At 32.3% G+C, this 24,097-nt stretch overlaps 1 protein-coding gene across 3 annotated transcripts in view; it reads right to left on the bottom strand.

The window, feature by feature from the left end:
- The window catches only part of LOC134527964 (gastrula zinc finger protein XlCGF57.1-like), a 192,284-nt gene that overhangs the window by 75,852 nt on the left and 92,335 nt on the right, over positions 1-24,097 (bottom strand). Inside the window, exon 6 of one of the 3 annotated variants that reach the window (XM_063361072.1) lies at positions 10,931-11,035. The exons of 1 other annotated variant lie outside the window; for it this stretch is intronic. Coding sequence is in view for 1 of the 2 variants with exons in the window: in XM_063361069.1 (XP_063217139.1) it covers positions 8,857-10,488 (1,632 nt within the window). In the remaining variant the exon portion in view is untranslated. Of the gene's footprint in view, positions 1-7,485; positions 11,036-24,097 lie in introns of those variants that run through there. One more of the 3 variants, XM_063361069.1, reaches the window with a different exon arrangement.

The following is a 24,097-nucleotide window of genomic DNA, read 5'->3' as shown; positions in this document are numbered from 1 at the left end:
CTTTTATATATTTGCATATTTCAATTCTGTAATTTAAAAAACACTATTTAATTTGTTCAAGCTGTACATTTCAAAATTCACTCGTTTTCTTGTCCGTCAAATATTTCGCAGCAGACACTCGACTCTTGGAGTTAAAAGATCACGTGCGTGAATTTAGATTCTCCACTATTTTCGAGAGAGCCATTATTGTTATTATTATTTGTTAATAATTATACTTTAATGAACATCCAAGTAACTTACCTTTTATTATTTTTCAATAATTGTTAATCGATTAACTATTGATTAAACAATTATTGTTTGATAATTTATTATTATTTATTAGTAATTCAGTTTAAATTATTATTTATTTAATATTGGTTAATTAATTCAAGTAATTAATATATAAAATCTTAATAATTGTCAATCAATTTATTTTTGATTAACAATTATTTTTTTAATAAACTGTTGCCAGTTTTTAAATTTAAATACTAAACATTATTATTTAATAATTTTTAATACATTTATTATTGATTAATTATTGTTAAATGATTTATTCTCATTTATTATAAATTTAAATAACTCATATTTTATTATTTGAAAATTGGTAGTCAGTTACCAACCGTTACTTACATTTTGTTAATTATAACTCGTTAAAGTTTGTTTATAGTAATGTTATCTTAGCGTTCAAATAATTAACGTTATGCTATAATTTTTGTTGAAAAAGTTTACTATATTTGGGCACGGCTTTCCTTAATATATTTTTAATTATTATATTTCATTTATTTTCTATTACTATTTACGTAGAAAATAATTTAGAATTAATATTGTAAGAGATTCAAACTATACTCGTTTAGATAAGCACAACTGTATCTAAATGTCCGCTTAATTTGTATGCTTATACATTAAATAAATATTTACCCAAACATTTCAACATAACGTTAAAAGATTTTTTTGGAAACTTAACAATTTCTAAAATAAAATAAAAAGGAATAATACAATGTCAAGGCTAGAATATTCTAGACATAACAGAATATACAAAAGTCCCGCATACAATATAAAAACATGTGCGTACAGCAATTGTTTTGAGAACCACGTGTCAACCACTTGTAAAATAGAAACGGAGCAAAATGTATCCATGTTCCCAAAATAATAACAAAAAAATAGCTCATAGAAGGTTGAACTTCGCGCAGATTTTGTAATGAAAAATTAATTCATTACAACTGAAATTAAAATAATGTACTTAATTTGTATTAAAATATTTGAATTATGCATATAAAGAAAATTGGCAATGAATATTTTGTGTGGGCTCAATACAAATTCCGTGCAATATAAAATTTATTTCAAGTAATTTAATTATTATAATTGTAGTATTTCAATTTAAATTTGAAATAGCACGCAGTTATAGTATAATTCTAATTCATCGAATTTAAATTTCAATTATTTTGTGGGCCATTAAATTTTTTCCCTGCAATGAAAAAAGGCATTAAAGTTTTCTTATATCATATTAAAAATGAACTAAAATTATATCTAGACTAAAAATCAATTCCACATTTTTAGTTTTCTTTCCTGTATATTTTTAATTAATTTTATGTATGGACATAAGATACTTCTTTTTGAAATATATATTCAATTTTATATAGAAAAAAAAATTTTTGCTAGGCAAAATTTCTGTAATTTAAATTTTATGAAATACACCATTTAATAGGAATAAAATTTAATTTTTAAATTTTATCTTAAAAAGAATATGCTTTCAATTTTATATACAAATAAATTTTGTGAGGCAAAAAATTTAAATCAATTAATTATATCAATTAATTTTATGAACATACACAAAATTAATTCATTATTTTAAATGTTAACTGAAGAAATTAGTTTCTTTTAAAATGAAATATTGTTTTTATTCATTTTATGTTCACTATTTTTGACAATAAATAATAAAACAAGGTGCCATTATAATCATGATTAGATTTTAAAACGACGCGCTTATACGTAAAAATTTATATATAAATATATATATATAAATATATAAATATAAATATATATATATATATATATATATATATATATATATATATATATATATATATATAGAGAGAGAGAGAGAGAGAGAGATAGAGCGAGAGACAAACATTAGCTTTTACCTGCGGCTTCGGTCGCATTGATGTCCTTCAAAGATCATTGAAAAGAAGAAAATAAAATAATATGATAATTGGTTTTTTATAGCATGACTGGGATCATCAGTATTTAAAAATTCAAACATACAATTTATTTTTAAAAAAACTGAAAACATGCCTTATTGAAATATGTTTCAATATTACAAAAAAATTAATAATTTTAAATAATAACAGTTTAATAAGTTCAAAGTATTAACCTATAATGAATTAATTTTTCTTTAAATTAGCTTAAATCAGAGTATTATTCTAAGATGAATCTTCTATATACTATGTTTTATGTTTTTCTGTCCGGTGCTAATATGTGTATATTTCGGGCATTGGACACACGCGAACAGGCTACATATAGTTAGCCATGGAAAAAGCATGGTTTTCCAAATACATCCCTGCTTCCTGCAATGTTTCCCCTTGCGCTTTGTTGATGGTAACAGCAAAACAAATCCTGACGGGAAACTGAAAATCTTTTGAATTGGAACGGTAGATCCGTGGGGATAACTGAAATTCGAGGTATGATAACACTTTCTCCTTTACCGACACCTGTTAAAATAGTGGCACTAAGTTATTCTGCCCCAATTGTGTGATTCGAAGCCTCGTTCCATTACATAGTCGAGGAGCATATAGATTTTGCATAAGCATAACTCTAACATTTAGTTTCATTTGAAGTTTATATGAAGGTACACCCGAAAGTTCAAGTGAATTTAAAAACTCCGCAAGATATGAAGTGCTTTGTACTGTACCCATGATTGTATCTATTGATAAATACTTCTTCATTTTCCTCTGCATCTCTTTTAAAATATAAGTGTTGGTTTTTATTAACAATATCATTTTTTGGCGTCAATATTGCTCTTGCGCACAAACACTGATCACAATTTAAATTTTGTTGCAAATCCGGGAAAATCTCAGTAATAAGATCCACATCATTATCTACTAAATTACAAAATTCTCATGAAATTAAAATATAACCTTCAGCATCAACCTCCAAACCATCACCGAAGAAAATAAACAGATACCTTAACTCAAAAAATAAAAACCTTTAAGTATTGCTTGGCGGTGACAGAAGAATAAAATTGAATAGTGAATTGACCACCGTGCTTATAGTATTACATTGGTGAATTATTTAATTTACTTATTAAAACGCCAGGTGGCGTTAAATTTCATTCTAATTACTCAAACTCTCAGTTGATCATACATACCAATATAAATTTTTTTGCCATTTGGAATATATTTATTTTTTTTATTTTATTAATGAGTCCTATGTCCTTAACTATACCCTTGAAAATATGCTCACAAAATTTCATGATGATCGGTTGAGTAGTTTCCGCTTGAAAGCGTAACAAACAAACAATCAAACAAACAAACTCACCTTCGCATTTATAATATTAGTAAGGATAGAACGCTTGACAATCGACGGCCAAAGACGAAAAATACTCACTAACGCGCGAGGTAATGAAAAGAAAGGTCAAATGGTTCCGTCTCTCACTCACACTCCCTAGTCAAGACGGAGAGGCCCGAGAATAGCCGAAGGCTCTTCGTTTGTGTTTAGTTCACAATACGCTCGCATGCACACTAGCCCCACTTTTACTTACATTTACGCTTTACTACTTTCTTTCTAATATTTCTCGCTCATGTGTGCAAATACGAAGATGGACCTGAGAACCTTTTTAATGTATTTTTTAATTCTCAGCAACTTTTGTTTGAAATTTTTTTCGATTAAACGCCTAAATTCTGAAAAAAACTGATTCAAAATTTTTTTTAACCCTATTCTCCAAAAACTTCACGTCCAATTGCAAAAAAATTTGCACCATTCGATTCAGCGTCACTGAATTACCCTTATATCAATTTTCAGGTCTGCTGGTAAAAAGTGCTTACTTTGCCTCTTGTTGACTGGTCTAAGCAGGAATGGTGTTTATGGTGAATATATGTGAAGAACTTGAAAGTTTTTGCAGCATCTCATGTCCTACTGGAGAGCAGCATGTAGACATGAGACCTTCTAGAATCATCTGAGATAACAGTGATGTGGAAAAACTCAAAACTGGTTTGCTCTCCACCCTCCATTTCCCAAAACCGACAGTTTGCTTTCCATCAGTAGTGGTTTACTGGCAGGTCCTGAGATTGATTGCCATATGGCCCAGAGAGTTGGAAAGGAGGGAGTGAATAAAACTGTGGGGAAAATGTACGACAAGGTAGTAATAAAACGGAAAAACAAAGTTACCACACTGGAATCGATCACCTCATCTGTTCAATTGCCGGAAAAAAACAGAAAAGTAGCTGTGGATACGCTCACTATTTTCCAGCAAGTATGTATTGCAAAGCAATCTAAACAGGATTTACAGGATGACTTCAAGTATGAGTTGGCCCCATTCCCGATGTCTCTGTTCAATGAACAAGGTATGCGCAAGGGCACAAAATATACTCTGTTTTCTGCCTTTACGCCTCTTTCCAGCCACATGCTGATAGATGCCACAACTCACATTGTTTTGGATGGTGGCTAACTCTTGCACAAGGTCGTGTGGCAGCGGAAGAGCACTTTGGAAAGAACGTCTCCATTGTTTTTGATGGCTACCCCGAAGATGCTACCAAAAAAAACACTAAAACAGCAGAATGATTCAGGCGATACGCAGCTCATTCCAGCTACGAATTGACATTCAATGAATCCACAGTAATTCAAATTGCTCAAGAGCAAGTATTGGGCAATGAGTACAACAAGAGATGCCTAATAACTCTTATATACACTCTTGTATACACCTTCATCTTTTTTACTATAGGACAACCAAGGATAATCATGCAACCATTTCAAATTGAATTTCCTATTTTGGCCTGACTCAACACTTAGTGGGAAAACATATGATTCAGCTGGGGTCCAAGGTTTTGTAAACACAGTGTATAGTTCTTCAAAGGAAATGGTTTGACTTTGGCACACATAGTTAGCAATATCATGTTGATCTGTATAGAAAATGTGTGTACCTGAATATGATGCAAACTCGTTGGACGTGCTAGGTTTAGGACTTGGAGGTCTTCGATCCACCGATGTTGATACGGCTGTAGAAGGTTCTTGTTCTTGTCCGACTTCGTTAACTGCTGCAGCTACACCATTACTTTTATTAAAACCTACTGTTTCAAGAGAAGCATTAGTACTTTTCTTTTTGACAAAAGATAATAAATCTGTCTGTTTTCGTTTGGACATCGTTAAACACAAAACATGAATACAGTTGTATTTATAAATAATACTACGTTTGTTTTGCAAACCTCGTCGTAAACTATTACACAATACCGTATGGTTTACACAGGTAGGCTGAGTCAAAATACCCTCGTCATTGATTCAGGGTTGCAGCTGAACTTGACAACATAAATTGTCACTAGAAAGATGCTGGGTAATTAGAAGTGCGCGAGCAATGCCAGGGTTGCCCTGCAGGGTTGCAGCTGAACTTGACAACGTAATATGTCACTAGACTCTGGGTAATTGAGCGAGCACACTCCCCTGGCAAATATCGCGAGGATTGCCCTGCAGGGTTGCAGCCCAACTTGACAATGGTAAAAGTTACTGGATGCTAGGAAATAATAAGTGCGCGGACATAATCATTGCTGCACTCTGCTGCTGTGTTGATAAACTGCTAAACCACAGCGGGAGTGTGACTAGAGAAAGGAAAAGCGTAAAACTTAGCATTTTTAATATAGCTCTTACATATAAGCCACAGATAAGGCATCCTTGGTTCGGTGTCGATGTTGGTAATAATAACCGAGTCGAGCATTGTTATTTACATAAAGGAAGAACCACGCACAGTTCGCCAGTTATGAATAAAAACAGTAACTCATCAAAAACCGGAAATTGAAACACTTCTGCTTCTGATTTTGGGGGGGGCTTCAGCCCAGAAGCCCCCCCTTAAATCCACCTCTGATTTAAATAGTGTTGTATGAGTATTGTTTTAGCTGTGTAACTAAATAATTATTGCTGGTATGATACTTTTCACGCTTTAGTTTGACATTGGTAATTATTTGACATGAGTTATTATTTGATAAACTAAATCACACACCGTATTATAGTTATGAGCCCTCGAGCGTGTAAATATTTCGAGTCCAACAGAGAATATGCTAGTTAAAAGAAATTCAAACAAATGTTGTGCGTGGAATATTATGAATTTATAAATTCTGAAACAACAGTTTCCAATATGGCCTCGTGGCTGAGCGGTGAGCATCGCTAACTGCCAATCCACAGGATAACGATTCGAATCCCGGCCAAAGCGAAAAATTTTTTTGTACTTGTAAAAATAAATACGGCACACCCGACACTTCAAAAGTAATAAATATATTTGAATTAATAAATGCAAAAAAAAGTAAATTTATTAATTAAATTGTACATTTCATTTTACTCCTTCTTTGTATCCATACAAAATAGTGATAATTCAATAAAATTGATTCAATTTTATTCATAAAAGTATGCAGAGGTAGATTTTATCATACAAACGATACAAAAATTTAAAAAAAATTCTTCAAAGAATATAATATTTTTAATGCCTAAACCTATTACGGCTCAGTCTCAGACCGAATATGATATTTCCTTTTTTTCTGGATCAATCATTTCATCAATGTTTTGTTATGACGTTGTCACGTTAAACTATCGTCCGTAAACCGACTTTACAGACAACCAATTTTTTTTTAGACTCTCTTCTCCCAAACTTTCTTAATAATCAGATTTTCTAATTAAATTTTACTATGGCCTGGGGTCATAGTTCCTATCAATTTTAAAATAGAAACACTTGTAACTAACTATAAACTAAACAAAATTGTAACATTAAAACAGTTTACATGAACAATGAGAAAATAAAATGAAATTAATAGACAAACTATATGAATTAACATTAAAATAATAGTATTTGCAGTCTGTTTGCAATACTGCTGCTATGCAATTGTCCCATAGCTTTATAACAATATAATGTTTTTAAATTATTTCAGTCTTTGACAAATGTTTAAATAATTATATACATATAAAAATAATTAGATTACTATTTTTGTCTATTCTGAGTGGTCATTACCCGCTCAATATAAATTTATATTCTAGAATATTTTTATTTATAAATTACTTTAATTCAAACTAAAAAGCTTATAATTGCACGGCCTACAACTTAGTGACAGCTTCAAAATAAATTTTTATTATATTTTACTACATAGTGAAAAGATACTTAATAGAAGACCAGTAGCCAATTAATGGACATAACTTAAAATAACCTTGAAATATATATAAAACTAATGAAAATATAATATAAAATATTTTAGATGTTATCAGAAGAATTATTATTGAAAACTTCTAATAGATAGTCAATATTTTTATTTTAAAATTATATACATAGATCTTAATTATTCTGAATTTTCATATTCACACACTATAAAATAAATAATTTAAAAAAAATTAAGGTCAAACCATAAAATTACTACTGTTTCAATATTATTTCACAAAATATCAATTAAGTTCAAAGTGAACAAAAAATTATCTACAGATTATGTCTTACCTCTGACTATTATTATCTTATAGTAATTATTAACATACATATGTTTTACACTTATTGAGGGAAAAACAGCAAAACATACAGAAAATCTGTACAAGAATTTTGAGAAAACAATCTTGCACTAAGGTTGGTATTCCAAGACATAAAAGTAAGGGTTTAGGTGTTGAATATGCTACACCTGTACCTTAACCATATTCCTAGTGCACGGTAGGGCACGACAAGTCCCTTATTTTTAGGCGACAGATTTTGGTGTCCTATCCATTGCCACACTTTTGCCCAAAAACACGCCCATGCGCACAGATTTTTGTTGATTTCGTCCAGATGGCTGAACCGCATCTGGTGCCAAATAACTGATATAAATTTAATGATCACAGGTGGGTGGAAATTCGAAGCATTTTGGTGGGTCAAATGAAATTTTTTGACAGCGAAACCATCAACATTTTGTATACTTTAATGGTCATAAAAACAAATAATTTCAACTTTAAAAGTACTTGAAAATTAAAATTATAATGGCATCTTTTACTTTGCGCAATAGTGCTGCATTCTTTAGGACTTTAGGCATAGCCAGTGTATCGATGGTTGCCAAACAATAACTAGAATGAATGTATTGAAATCAGTTTCTAGCCCCGTGCAGGACACAGTTTATTAAAAAGGTTGCATTTTTGTTATTTAATACGGATCGAGTTTAGACACGTTCGTGAATACAGTCTGCGAGTTACGTTACAGTTTTATCCAAACAACTGGTGTTTATTCGCTACCTTACCCGAATGTCTTGGAATACCGACCTATTAACTCAACTTAAAATTATTTGTTTTAGTTTGGTCGAGTTCATAATTAAAACATTAAATTTTTTAACATACAGATTAAAGAACAAAATATCTTACGTTAGGTACACAATTCCTATAAAAAGAATTTTTAAAAAATATATAGTATAAAAAATTCTGCAAAGTAATCATAAAAACAATACCTAAATGTTTTAACAGCACTGCATGAATTAATGTCTACATTCAAAGACACTTTATAAGAAAATAACACAAAATAGGTTCTAAAATTTTCGTGAAAAAATGATAATGTAATAAGTCTTACTAAGAATTTTTTCACTGTGAACTAAACCCAAAAATTGTTTATCACCTATATGAGTCACATGTGTACAATCAAGGAAAATTTCTACGAAAATTTGCAATGCATACTGAAAATGAAAATGGTTACTCATGTGCAGACCTATGTGTAAGCATATGGCAATTCAATTTATCTTTACGAGAATATTTTGCACCACATACTGAACATGAAAATGGTCTCTCACCGGTGTGTGTGCGCATGTGCATATTCAAAGAACATTGTTGAGAAAATTTTGCACTGCATACTGAACATGCAAATGGTCTCTCACCTGTATGTGTGCGGATGTGTATAATCAAGCTTCTTTTATTGGAAAAGTTTTTGCTGCATACTGAACATGCAAATGGTTTCTCACCTGTGTGTGTACGGATGTGTATAATCAAGTTTTTTTTAATAGAAAAGTTTTTGCTGCATACTGAACATGCAAATGGTCTCTCACCTGTGTGTGTGCGCATGTGCATATTCAAAGAACTATTTTGAGAAAATTTTGCACTGCATACTGAACATGCAAATGGTCTCTCACCTGTGTGTGTGCGGATGTGTCTAATTAAGTTTATTTTATTAGAAAAGTTTTTGCTGCATACCAAACATGCAAATGGTTTCTCACCTGTGTGTGTGCGGATGTGTCTAATCAAGTTTTTTTTAATAGAAAAGTTTTTGCTGCATACTGAACATGCAAATGGTCTCTCACCTGTGTGTGTGCGCATGTGCATATTCAAAGAACTAAGTTTAGAAAATTTTGCACTGCATACTGAACATAAAAATGGTCTCTCACCTGTGTGTATGCGGATGTGTATAATCAAGCTTCTTTTATTAGAAAAGTTTTTGCTGCATACTGAACATGCAAATGGTCTCTCACCTGTGTGTGTGCGCATGTGCATATTCAAAGAACTATGTTGAGAAAATTTTGCACTGCATACTGAACATGCAAATGGTCTCTCACCTGTGTGTATGCCGATGTGTCTAATCAAGTTACTTTTATTAGAAAAGTATTTGCTGCATACTGAACATGCAAATGGTTTCTCACCTGTGTGTGTACAGATGTGTATAATCAAGTTTTTTTTAATAGAAAAGTTTTTGCTGCATACTGAACATGCCGATGGTCTCTCACCTGTGTGTGTGCGCATGTGCATATTCAAAGAACTATTTTGAGAAAATTTTGCACTGCATACTGAACATGCAAATGGTCTCTCACCTGTGTGTGTGCGGATGTGTCTAATTAAGTTTATTTTTTTGGAAAAGTTTTTGCTGCATACCAAACATGCAAATGGTTTCTCACCTGTGTGTGTGCGGATGTGTCTAATCAAGTTTTTTTTAATAGAAAAGTTTTTGCTGCATACTGAACATGCAAATGGTCTCTCACCTGTGTGTGTGCGCATGTGCATATTCAAAGAACTATGTTGAGAAAATTTTGCACTGCATACTGAACATAAAAATGGTCTCTCACCTGAGTGTATGCACATGTGTGAATTCAAAATACCTTTAGTAGAAAACTTTGCACTACATACTGAACATGAAATTTTTTTCTTACATTTATGGGTAAGCACATGTGAAATTAAGCTATCGTTCTGAGAAAAATTTGCATTGCATTCTGAACAAGAAAATGGGTTTACTTCAGTGTGATCTTTATGAGGTAAAATGTTGCTGCGTATTGAACATGAAGATTTCTCAACTTTATGTGTACGCATGTGTATTTTAAGACTACTCTTAGTATAAAACATTTTGACACACTTCCAACACGAAAATGGTTTCTCAGTTGTATGAGTAGATGTGCATACTCTTTAGATCAGGTTTAGAAGAATATTCCTTGGCACATGTTGTATGTGAAAAATGTTTTCTTCTCGCTTTGTTTTGTACACACCTCTTCTTACAATCTTTACTAGAACACTTAACATCATGTGTGTGCATAATGTGTTTTTTCAATGTGCTAATATGATAAAAACTAGCTTTACACATGTAACATGAAAATGCCCTTATATTAGTTTGATTAACTACACCTTCTGCCGTAGATGATGTTAAAGTTAAAGAACTAATCTTATTGGTCTGGCTGAGTATGTTTATACTTTTTTCATTCGAGCGACCAGCTTGAACAACTGTCTCTGAAAAATCACTGTACTGGTTAAGCTTTATTTGTTCCAAGTTACTCCTAGACTGAACACCTACTGTAGATCCAGGAAAAAGTGCTTTTCAACGATTCAAGGTTTTTTCTTATACAGGTTACACTGCCAGTCTTGGAGGATTTACTGCTATTTGGAGCTGCTAGTAGAACTGAAAGAAAAAAAAAAAGAATTGCTAAAAACTGTGACAATAACCTAAAACATTAAAGTTTTTATGTTAAAGGATTGTACACAGGGGCAAAATTTCCATGAAAACAAGGGAAACAAATAAAATTAATAAAATGCCTTTTTAATTGGATTCTGTATTGGTTAATTGAATACATTATTTTGTAGACTTGCTAGTTCTCAAACAGACACAATAAAGTATTGATGCAACATTCTTTCTTCACACAGCTCTAACGGCGCGGGGTTCACTGGACTGTTGGAGAAATCCGCATGCTTGAGCTGGTGGTACTGTTCAGGTAGCAAGAAGCGCTCGTATCTCCGTCTCCCTCGCGCGTGGGATTAGTTTTGGGCATTCCCGGGTAAGATAATCTCCCAAGTCCCGTGACAGAAAGGATTCGGGCTGCCATTTTTCCAAACTAAAATGCTAGCAGGTAGAGACATTCTTGGAAATGAGGTCATTCATTCCTGCCTTTCTGTTGTTCGAAGACATCAGCTACCTAACTTACTCTTCGCTGCTAGACCTGCCAGACTCTGGCTTTCAGTGTGAAGTGTGTTAAAACGTAAATAAGAAAATGGTGTTATTCTCCAATGTAATTTTTTTCTGAAAGGCACAACATTTCAAAGAATGCAAATTAGGGACTAATCGCCCAAAAATCAAATATAGTAGCAAAGACGCATTAATTTACTAAATTCCTTTTGGTGAGATATTTAAAGATAATGATTTGATTTTACCTAACAGAATACTATTCAAGAAATTAGCCTGTATTTCGAACAAATAAAATTTTATAATGTTTTATTGAGATACTATAGTTCTTGGAAAGGACTATAGTAGGAATATAGACGCAAAGCAGGAATTTTCAAATAATATTTATTTCAGAAATAATGTTTCTGTACATAATTGAACATCTGATAGTTGTTATATGTTTTGATTAATATATATCGATAAATCATATGCACATGCTAAAAATATTAGTTTAAAATCAATTTTAAGAAAATAGTGACAGGGAAGTGATGTTTTTTTGTGATGGCATACCGTCCATTTACGCTTAACTGAACAATTTATAAAATTAACCCTTGAAAACATCTCAGCCCAAAACTGTGTATAATGTAATATTCAGGGACTGGAAAGTTACTTTTAAAAAGTAACTCAGTTACAGTTACAAATACTCCATTGGAAATGTAACCCTGTTACAACTACAAGTTACACTACTGAAAATAAACCAGTTAGAGTTACAGTTCTGAGAAAAGTAACTGTAAGTTACTTTAACAGTTATTTTGTGAAAAACTAAAAATGTGATACGTAAAATTGTTATAATTAAAAGCTAATAAAACATATTGTGTTTAGTAAAGATATATGTTTCTTTCAACTGAAAAAATTTAAATAGGTCTTAAATTACATTGAGTAATTAGTTCACACTACAAAATTGTTCGCAGCACCACACAATAAGCACTTCACTATAAGGTTATTTTTATTACTCGACCGAACTTCGAAAAAATTAGAATATGAAAGCCACGGCAACGAAAATTCTGGACTGCTTTCTGGGCTTCTCGCTTCATTAGATTATGTCATTGCTTTCGCGCATGTGCACAGGTAGGTTAATTAATTAAACAGCACAGCAGTAAACCCGCATGTCGCAAATATTAAATAAATGACAATAAAAATACGAGCGCAGGCTAGCCAACAGCAGTTTTACAAGTACAAGCAATAACATTGCAAATAATGTGCTTGTCGGGATTTTCGCTCTGGGATTGAAAAAATCAAAAAATCGTTGTTCGTTCAATAATAAATATATTTAAAAAATGTAACGCAAGAAGTAACGACAATTATCGTTACTTTAAGGCAGAAAAATGTAATTCAGTTATAGTTACAGTTACTGAAATCTTAATATATTGCGTTACCACGATCGTTACCATAAAAAGTAACTGTTACAAATAACGTCGTTACTAGTAGCGCGTTACTTCCAGTCCCTGGTAATATTGTATAGTAAACATCAGATATAGTTAGCAATGAAAGCACAAATGTATAGTTCAGTGCATTAACGTCTGGTAAAAGGTGTAATGTTTTAGTTGCCGGCTTCTATAATTGGTGAACTAGAGTAGTAATTAGTATGTTGGCAACATTTTGAAGTTTGTTATATTTTCACATTTCTCCGGGATGTATGAACATAAGTCACTATGTCAAGTACAACGTACGTTTCGCCGTTCAGCACAATGATAGAACACAATGATAGAACACAAGATAAAGAAGATAGTACCTAAGCAAGGTTTTTTAAAAGTGTTTAGATGAGCCATAAAACACAATTTTAAACTTATTACTAAGTAGCCACAACAAAATACACAGTATGACACACTAAGAAAATATTTTGTGGTGACAAAATAACTCTTGTTAAATTGTGTTTTCTTTAGTCCAAATAAGTTATGGATATTCTATGTACATTTGTACATATTCGTAGGAAAGAAACATTTTACAAAGATTTTTAGTTCTTAAAGTATTTTCCAGTTTACACATTTATTTTACCAATTCTGAGGGCCATTATCTATAGCCAAAAAACGTAAAACCAATAGCAAAACCAAAAATTATGATGACACTACACTCGTAGTTTATAATGCGTAGTTGCTGTAAAAACAAGCAATGCTATTCTTTGAGGTAACTAAAAAAAGTACGTTTATTTTCGTATTGTTTATTATTGTATTTGACTACCAATGTTAATTTTATACTAAATATTATATTTTTTTGGTAAAAGGCAGATTTAATGGCGTATAAGTCGCTATAAGCGCCAACATGGAAATATAATATGCTGAAAAAGACATCTTGCATTTTTCCAAACTGTATTTTAATTCCATAAAATAATTTTAGTTGTGAAATTCTGAGGCAAAGAATAGCCTCCGAGACTTATTTGAATACCTTCTAATCTTATCAATAGCCTAGAGGATACAATGAACTTTCACTATCGCCAGAAGTAATCTTTAACAAAATTATGTGTGATATCCCAAATATACATTGTTTTAATGTGGTTCACCATCAATTGCATGTAGTGTGTCATTAAAACCCCTAAGCTTTGTTGGGTAACCAAAAATGAATGTAATTGTTCTGCGTGTAAATAGTCACTCCGAAAATATTTTTGTACTATGTTTTGTTATGTTATGGTTATATTAATAATCGCCAGTTTCGTAAAGAAAAAAAAATCCAGAAATGAAAAATGTAAGGTTTTTGTCGTTGACTTATAGATTAAAATGGTGTGAATTGTTTTCCCTATTTGTTTCCATGCAAGGATTTAAATCGTATCGGGAATTAAGTTTTGGAATAACATTTATCCTAAGCAATTCTCTCGTATCGTATCTAAAAATAAAAAAACTTAATATCAAACACTGCTTTCACATGAATTATTTATTTAGAAGTCTCCAGCATTTAGTTTATAGGTTTTGAAATAAATCTTTATGAATATGAAAATTCATTTTACATTACCCCACAACAAAACCAGAAATACACGGGGTCTCGTACACACACATTTTTAAAATCTCTATTGGGCAAAGGCAGGGGTCACGTCTGGCCGGTATTAAAACCACACGAATGTCAAACTAAAAATATAATATTTTATTTACTCAGGGCATAAAACCAGTTTTTAAACTCATTATTAGGGCAAGCATTTTACGCAAAAAAATTTGGAACGCCGATCAGACAGCTACAATGTAAACCTGCTCTAGCGGTTTCTTCCTCGTGATTGGCAGCCGTCTGCAAGAGAAGACCGAGCTAATGAGGACAAGTTTGCTTCCGCACTAGATTACTGTGATTGGTATTGCAACAGACATGTACCATATGTACCACATGTACCATATGCATGCCCCTACTAATTTTTAACAAACAATTGACTACAAAACACAAGTCAGCTGTTCTTAATTATGTCATGATAGAGGTTTTTTGTACGAGATTCCATTTGGTAACATTCGACAACCTAAGGTGCACAATGGACATAGAAATACAGTACACTCCCTATTTAACGCGGTTGTCGGGGGACATTACTTTTACCTGCGTTGTTGCATAACCGCGATGTTTCGATGTGACCAAGGTCAAAAGGCATACAACACCGCCTGTGTTCTAATAGGTCGGCAAGCACGCACAGTATAGACGGCCCGCCTTTGTGCGGACTTTGCATCTGCAGTTTTCACTAAACGCGGGTGAAAAAATAAAAATAATAAATTTTAAAGATAAATATTAAATGTTGAATTGTTTTTTATTTCCGCGTGCCGCGCACAGTTTGTCGCACGGCCTACTAGCGCGCCACACGCCGCCATACAGACGTGCTGCACACAAGCTGCTGCCAGTCACAGTATCTGCTTCGTCTGAGAGTCCGTAACAAAATAAGTGCAGTGTGTGCGGTTACACACGATTCTGTGGTCAAAGTCTTCTAAATAGAAAGGCCGTAGTGATACTTCAAACCGAATATGAATCGCAAAGTACCGAGTTTGATTGACAAAATAAAAATTCTAGATTTACTTACAGATAGCTTGTCTTTTGCAGAAGCAGGCCGCAGATACAGGAAAAAACTATTTTAGCATTCGTACAATAAAAAATAAAGAATCGTCTATCGTGTCAAGTGGTTAAACTTTATTATCCAAGCTTACAGTAAATTATAAATGGTCACATGTGGGAAACAAAAATTGTGCCAATTTAATTTTAGCGCAATCAGTGACGCCGTATTAAAAACCGTGTTAAACATTGTCTTTACTTATTTCACCAAACGCTGTGTCGAGTTGCTGAGTGTGTGTGGCTCGGATCGGCAAGTGTTATATTCCCCAGCCTCTGGTTAAAGGTCGGGAGACCGCTACACATAAACATTTCCGGGACTCACGGCAAAAGTGGTACAGTATGGTTCACGTAAGTATTGGACCACTGGGAATTCCTGGGCAAAGATTAAAAATACGCTAGCTTATTTACTTTACTATTTAATGTTAAAATATTACACCAAATTAAAAAGATGAACGTGTATAATACAATGAATTACCCAATAATATTATGTCTGTAGGTTTAAGTTGTAACAAAACATTTATATACAGATGTCCAGTAAAGTACCAATTAAGATTCTGGAGTGGAATTTTAAACACCGGACTACCTGATTTTGCCTTGTACGCAGGGACGCTGTTCAGTCAAGTGACTCATGCTCTGCCTGTGTGCTGCGTGAACATATTCCCTCCCCCACTCCCCCTCGCCGTGTTTCTGCCCGCTCTAATCTCTACCTCTCTCCATATTCTCGGCTCGCCTCTCCCTACCCAGCGCTTGCCGACAACCAAGCCTATCCAACATCAATCCTCAGCCGAGTCACGCTGGATAATGTCGCTGGACGGTGGGCTTTATCAGGTCCCCTGTCCGATGCTTCATTTGTGAGATAAAGCGACGTTAAGAACTAGTGTTTCAGAAAATATCACTGGGCTGGATTGGACCATAATTTGAAAACCCTACAAGATAGAGGAATAATGTACGGAGATATCTTGTTTAGAATTTCACTGCGCACATTTTCTACACCTAAGCTTTTCTCTGCCCGATGCTTAGTTTGTTAGTTACAACGCAAAATTATCCTAATCGGCTGTCAACCATTTATTCCATTATTATTCATTTCTGACTGGGGGACATGGTTTGACCCGCGATATACCCGATTCCGCGTTCAATCGGGGCGCAATATACCGGGAGTTTACTGTATATCGCCCCAACAAAAATATTTTAACATAACTGAAGTATTTATTTAGTGAGAAAAAGTCATGCCAACAATAATTATAAGACACATAAATCAAATCCTTTCAGATTGTCAGAGTAACAGTTCGAGTAAATTAATTTTTTAGAGCTTCAGAAGTAATCTGACATATTATTTTGTGGAAGAACGCTTAATATCTCAGGTCCCCCTTATGTCCACGACAGTATAAAGCAGAAATATCATCAAGAACAGAACCCCCAACCTATCTTGTAATTGGTAATGTAATTGGTACTGCTTAATTCCATTTTGTGATAAATCAATTGTATTCAAAATATCAATACTAGTTAGCAAAGAACACAGTGAAAATTGTTGGTTAACCACAAGAACAGCACAACACAAAAACTAATATGCTAAGAACTAACTTTTTGTTCACTGAAATGTTCATGAGCACTCAATATACATAATATCCAGCCCATAAGCCGTAAAGAATAAACCGCGCTCTTTTGAGCTTACTTCCAAGATAAAGGAAACTAGAAAATTCCTTTCAGCTTGTCCATGCAAGTATAAGTCTATGAGCAGAATTTAATTCTATAAACTTGATCTACTAATGTTTTGAAACACATTTTGGTAAAATATTTATTTTAATCGCTTCCACTTAAACTAATTTAAGAAAATATTTTAATCTAGCCCTTTATGAAAAAGATAAAATTTGGTAAAAATGGTTGGCAAACTAGCATTTAACTTAAGACCTAGAAAACATTATATCTTTCTTTTGTTATACATCACAACAAACTAATATTACAACATAATTAATTTTGCTCTATTTATGTTTTATGAAGGATTTATTAACAGATTAAAATATATATTAATTTAAAAAACCTCATATCTTTTCCATTTGATATTGATAAATATCGAAAAAAATATTAACATTTACAGTTACGTGTCCACCTGTTATGTAATATCTCTACTGTATCAACTATTTAAATTATTTAGTATCTTATAAAGCTTAGAATATAAGCATTTTGTGAGTATTTTAAAATAATTTTTGTAATAAATATAAATAAAGCAATGAACTAACTTTGATTAAATCAAATTCAGCAAACCTAAAAACTGAAAATTTTAGTTGCATTACTTTATTATATTAATTGTCTCAAAGAAGTAAAGCTTAATCTATGTCTTTAATTTTTTTCTTTCTTCCTTAGGTGTAACACATAATCATGTTTTCTGATAATCATAATGAAATTCAGCAAGGATGAATCTATATGAAGTAAACAAAATTATCAGCTTCCATAATGTTTTTATTGTTTCTAGACACATTATTTCTACCCCAAGTATAGAATGCTACATTTTAAAATACTCACAGGTTACTTATAAATATTAATTAACATCACTCGAGTAACAAATTCTTAAAATACTGGTCAAGGTTTTTGCACGTGGTAGTAGTGACAACAGAGTTATAAGCATGTGCTAGATAAACTGTTTAGCTAAGATATTCAATGTTTTCTTTAGAAATCATTTACTAAACTACTGTATTTCCTTTCTGTAGTGAATGCTGGTTGAGCACATGGTGGTTGGTTTATTTTGAATGGAATTGTTTGAAAATTAATATATACGCTGGCCCCTTAGCACATTTTTAATAGCCAGTTAAAATCAATGCATGCTTTTAGAATAACTATGTCACTTAAAGTAGCTGACATAGAAAAAAAAATATTGATGTTGGTTCGCTGAAACCCTATAATTCACTGTGCGTCACAGCCACAGATGCGTGGTTAGTTTCTTGTCTTTCTCATTGTGCCACTTCTAATTATTACTAATAATAATCTAAATGTTTTAATGTGAATATTTAAAAATTAGTAATCATTACTGCTCCTAACGATTTTAAAAACATTTATGTAAACCAATGTATTATCATAATATACAAATTTCATGTTCTTAAAACAAAATTATTTTTGCCAAATTAGGTATGTAATTAAAAAATTGTATCTATTAAAAAAATAGTTTTAAAAAGAATTTTTGATTGGTTGCTTAATAGAACACCCGCGGTTTTGAAATACGGCGGGAAGAACCAAGTGCCACGTGTAAATTTATAATTTTAAGTTAGGTGTTCTTTGTGTTGGAAGTATGACTTAATTCTTTAAAATTTTAAAAGGTTTGCATTTGTTTGAAGTTTTTGTGTTAACGTCACTTAAACTTTGTCTTCGGTGTTTGAACCTGACAAGTACATTACGCTATATCCCGAGGAAACAACACCAATAAGTGTTTCCGACATGTTATCGTTCATTAGCACCAAGCAGTAGCAAATTTTTCCTAGGCCCTTTATAATCATGGAGGTCTCGTCGTCACAAATATTTCTGTGAGAAAATCTGCTAATTGATAAACTTACTTTATCTCCCATGTTTTTGTTGCAACTCTTCGTTTCAACATACGAAATAAAATATTTGTTTCCTATCATTTATACATTTACCAGATAACCAAGTTAAGCCTAATTAATTACTTTCCAAACACATTTGGAAGTAATACTTCAATAATTCATGCCCGACACATACACAAACATTAATATGTACATGCATACACATAAACAAACATATATACCCCTATGTGTACAAAATTTCACTCTTCAACATATTTGAATGAAGGCCTACTTGTAACCTATACACATGTTTATAAATATTAACGTACTACAGATATATAAAATACTATAAATATTAACGTACACTCATATCCTATATGAATACAAACATGAGTTCATGAGAACGTTTTACTTTCAGATGACTATTAATTAATGATGATGAATATCATGATAAAGAAGAAGATGATGATATCCTTAGCTGAATTGTGAGCTCAGTAACATCAGTTAAGGGTGTGGTTGGAAACAGCAAAAACACCTAAGGTTTTCTTGATAAGCTGATCCTGCGATTGCCTTACGTGACACGTTAATGAAAGGATATAACACCAAATCTCAATCTAAAACATTTTCAACTCAGGCAGTAAGCAAGCTGGGATGTTCTAACCACAGACCAAACAAATGGACAAACATACACATATGTACTCACGCCTACATTACACACACAATATATGCAAGAGAACATATTTTTAAACAAATATACAAATTAAAATATACCTACATATATATGGCTGAATGTGTGTGTATATATATACACACACACTCTTAATATTATAGATGCGAAAGTTTGAATGTATGGATGGATGGATGTTTGTTACTCTTTCACGTAAAAACTACTGAATGGATTTGAATGAAATTTTGCCTACAGCTAGCTTATAACCTGGATTAACACATAGACCCCATATTAATATGAAATTCCATCCCTCAGGGAGTGAAAAAGTGATAATTTCATTTTATAACAGAAAAAATCATAAGTCATAGACATACAAATAGTGAGTGAGTGTCATTTCTCTATGTCTGACACACGATCATACACATAGTAAGGTCTGGTAAATTAATATTTTTCTCCTTGGTGAGACCAGTCCGCTTAGTGGAGCTCGCAGCAGCTAGCAAAATAAAGGCGCTAATAACAGTTTTGTTCTTAACTTCGTCAATAGATAGAGTTGCCTTGAATTTTAAATGCACCATCGAATGATGCGTTTGTCATGTCTTTAATTTTCGTTTGTTTGTGCCGTATGCGTTCCTATACCATTCATCCGATTGCTATGAAATTTTGGTGATTTGTTATGCGCATGCCCATGAAGGTTACTGAGACGGTATAACTATTTTTCAATAGTTGGAGCACAAATCGTGTCATAAAATGTGTTTATTTCATTTTATATAGCGGCACTTTGTCTGTTTTTGTTGTATAAGTGCGCACGCATGACACAATTTATCCTGTCTGTCTGTCTGTCTATCTGTCTGTCTGCCTGTCTGTTTGTTTGTTAACTTTTCTTGGCTGAACGGCTGGACGGATCGTAATGAAATTTGGCAAGGAGATAGATTATGTCCTGGGGATGGACATAAGCTATGTTTTGTCTAAAAAAATAAATTTTAAACGGGTTAAAAAAATATATCTTAATTTTATGTAATGTGTGTCATAGATATACAAACTGTTAGTGTCATTCCTCTATGTCTGCCGAGCAATAGCTTTCAAGCCATTACGTTACGTTTTGCTATTGTAAGGAACTAAGTAGAGAGTAAGAAAAAAATTAAGAGGCTTGACAGTTTGTAGTGTTGCCATATTTGTTTCAATTTTCAATACCGTTTTTGTATATTACAATTTAAATTGCAGAAAAAAATCATGTTTCATAGACACATAAATAGTGAGTGTGTGTCATTTCTCTATGTCCACGAGGTCTCGCCGCGTCAATTTTCTCCTTGGGGCGAACCCGTCTGCTTAGTTAAATAAACAGCTTTTATCGTTGAATGATTTCAAGATTTATTTCATGAAAATCTCCTCTTATAAAAAAGTTAGTTTTATAGACATTCAATAGGTGTCTCTCTCTCTCTGAAGATCAATCTATGAATCGTTACAAATTTATTTCATTTATTTTTTTAGTTTGATTCGATACAATATGATTTCACTAAAAATCAATTTCTACCCCTTCCTATTTTCATTTCCACATTACGAAGTTTCACTTCTTCCACGTGGAGGGACTCCACGCAATATTTTTGCATGCAATTAAAAACTATTTTTTAATGATGCCAAAGAAGTATAACTTCTCATGCGCGTACCTAAGTACACGCACCCAATTTTTAAATTTAATTTCTTCTATAAATAATATTTTCTCCCTACCTAAGGCACTCATAATTCTTTTAAATTTCACGTGTATGTTTTCAATGTCATTCGAGTTGTACAATTTTTTTTTTGTCAAATTGGTCATTATTTATACCTTGTTTCATTTTGGAAACATACGTATTTTAAGTATTATGATAAATAAAAAAAAATAGTTTCACTAACATTCTTATGTTTTTATTGTGTGGATAGTTTCAAGTTTAATATTATGTAGGTACATAAATTCTTAAACTTATAAATTTCTTCAAAATTTCTTCATAGGTTGGTAGGGCCTACTTATATTTTCTATTTGTCAATATCGTAATTTTTTTACAGTACCTACTTATTTGCAAGGAGTTTGGTTTAGTGTTTACAATTTATCTGCTGAGCGTCAAGAGTCTTAGGGCTGCCGAGACCGAAGACCAGAAATATTTATCAATTATGATATATATTGTTGAAAAATTTGAATTTTACTATTTCAGGAAAGTTGATTTTATTTATTAATTAGAATAGTTACGTGTAATTGCCATTCTTTATTTCATATTAAACATTATGTTTGGTTGAGTGTGAGATAATTTTATTTATGTATGTTTTAATTTAATTTAATTTCTTATATATATATTCTTACCTACCTACTTCTATTAAATTTCAGGCAGATGTTAACATTGTTATTCCATGTTGTATAAATTTTTTTGTCAAATTAGTTGTTATTTATACTTTTTGTTTCATTTTGGACTATGTTTTTTTTTACTTAATTCTAAGATTTGTGGTGTGTACAGGGAGTGATATCTCTATTAATTTCTATACTCCTTTGGATAAGCGGAATATTGCCACCACAGTTTTACATATAAACAAAACCTAATAAAGTTTTAAAGATTATGACAAATAAAAAATAGTTTCAAAAACATACTTAGTTTTTTTTTGGTGTGTATAGTTTGAAGTTTAATATTATGTATGTACGTAAATTCTTAAACATACAGTTATTTATTAATTTATTTAGATAATTATTCATAGGTAGGTAATAAGCTTTCTATTTGTCAATATTGTTATTATGGTAGATAGGAGTACAGTATATGCCTACATTCTTATATTCCTTTTATCTCTTTCGATTTGGAGTGTTTCTGAGCCATTCGGGGTCCTCAACATCACCCCCACCCCCCAGGTGGTTAAAGCCCCAAAATTTCGAAATATAAGAATATATATAATTGGATGTTAGCATGTATGACGTCGATAAACTGTTACACCGTTTGACCGATCGCCATGAACGTTGGCACATCGAAGTGTTTTTATCATGGAGAAGGTTTTTATGATAACCATTTTTTTTTTATCTCGCCGCTAGATGGCGCTGTAGCGCATCAACTTCCAAACCTTTCAACCGATCGCCATGGGTAAACAGAAAACCATAGGTCACAGATACACAAACAGTAATTATGTGTCATTTCATAATGTCCACCACACTGGACATATCACTATCCAATTTGCTGTAACTTGCGGACAATATATCACCCGGTGTTCAGCCCGGGCAAAGCCACGTACTGCAGCTATTTTAAATATAAAAAAGACAGAGATAGAGTGATATATATATATATATATAGTGAGATAGAGACGGAGAGATAAGTTGAGATAGAGCGAGGTATAGAGAATGAAATGGGTTAGATAAAGAGATATACCTATAGATGTATAGAGCTATATAGAGACTTATATATAGAAGATATAGAGATAGTGAGAAGTATATATGTAGATATAAAGAGATAAATAGAGATAGAGATACATAGATGTATATAGATGTAGATAGAGATAAATATATATAGAGAGATGGATAGATGATTTGTATATGTGGAACTACTTCAAACATATTACAAAACAAAACTGAATGAGGCATTGCAATGCAGGCCGAGCATTAGCTAGAAAATGGAATCTTTTCAATATTAGAAAACTCTTATTTTTCAGCTATTTTCTATATTGCTTTATAAAGTCTAAATTACATACAGACCAGGTAAATAACTATAAACTGGCAGAAAGTCTGTCGGGAGCTGAAAGTGATATAAATTAATTTTCACACTTGACATTCAAATTAAGAAGAAAATTACTAACTACATCTGATTTCGAAAAAGGTCCCCTTCACACTCTGTTCAGCCTGGGCAACGCCGGGTATTGCAGCTTTTGTGGGTGTGTGTTTGTGTGTGTTTTTGTGTGTGCGTGTGTGTATGTGTATATATATGTATATATGTATATATATGCATATATATATAAATATATTCATTTTCATTAATCTGTTGTAAAAATGTACTAAAATGCAAACAAAAATTTATTTCACCCCTACTGTAAATAAAATACACTTGCTGAATTTCTTCCTGGACTTGATGACCAGATTCTGCCGAACTAATTGATGAATCTGGCTGGATTTCTTGCAAACCACCTGCATTTTCACGCAACAATCGCTGAGCAGCTTGGTATTGTTTTATTGCTTATAACATATTTCTTTTAGTTTTAAATATCGTTTACCATTTCTTAATTTATGGGGAGCCAATGTTGCAAGAAAAATCAGTGAATGTAAAACGGTACGATTAATTTCCCAAGACTGACGAAGACTGCATCTAAAACCAGCACTTGTTTGTATTAAACTCGCCACCCACATAT

Source organism: Bacillus rossius, chromosome 1, assembly GCF_032445375.1.
Source record: "Bacillus rossius redtenbacheri isolate Brsri chromosome 1, Brsri_v3, whole genome shotgun sequence".
NCBI classification, from domain to species: Eukaryota; Metazoa; Arthropoda; class Insecta; order Phasmatodea; family Bacillidae; genus Bacillus; species Bacillus rossius.
Note: the sequence above shows the minus strand (reverse complement) of the source record. Positions and strands in the feature narration are given on the sequence as shown.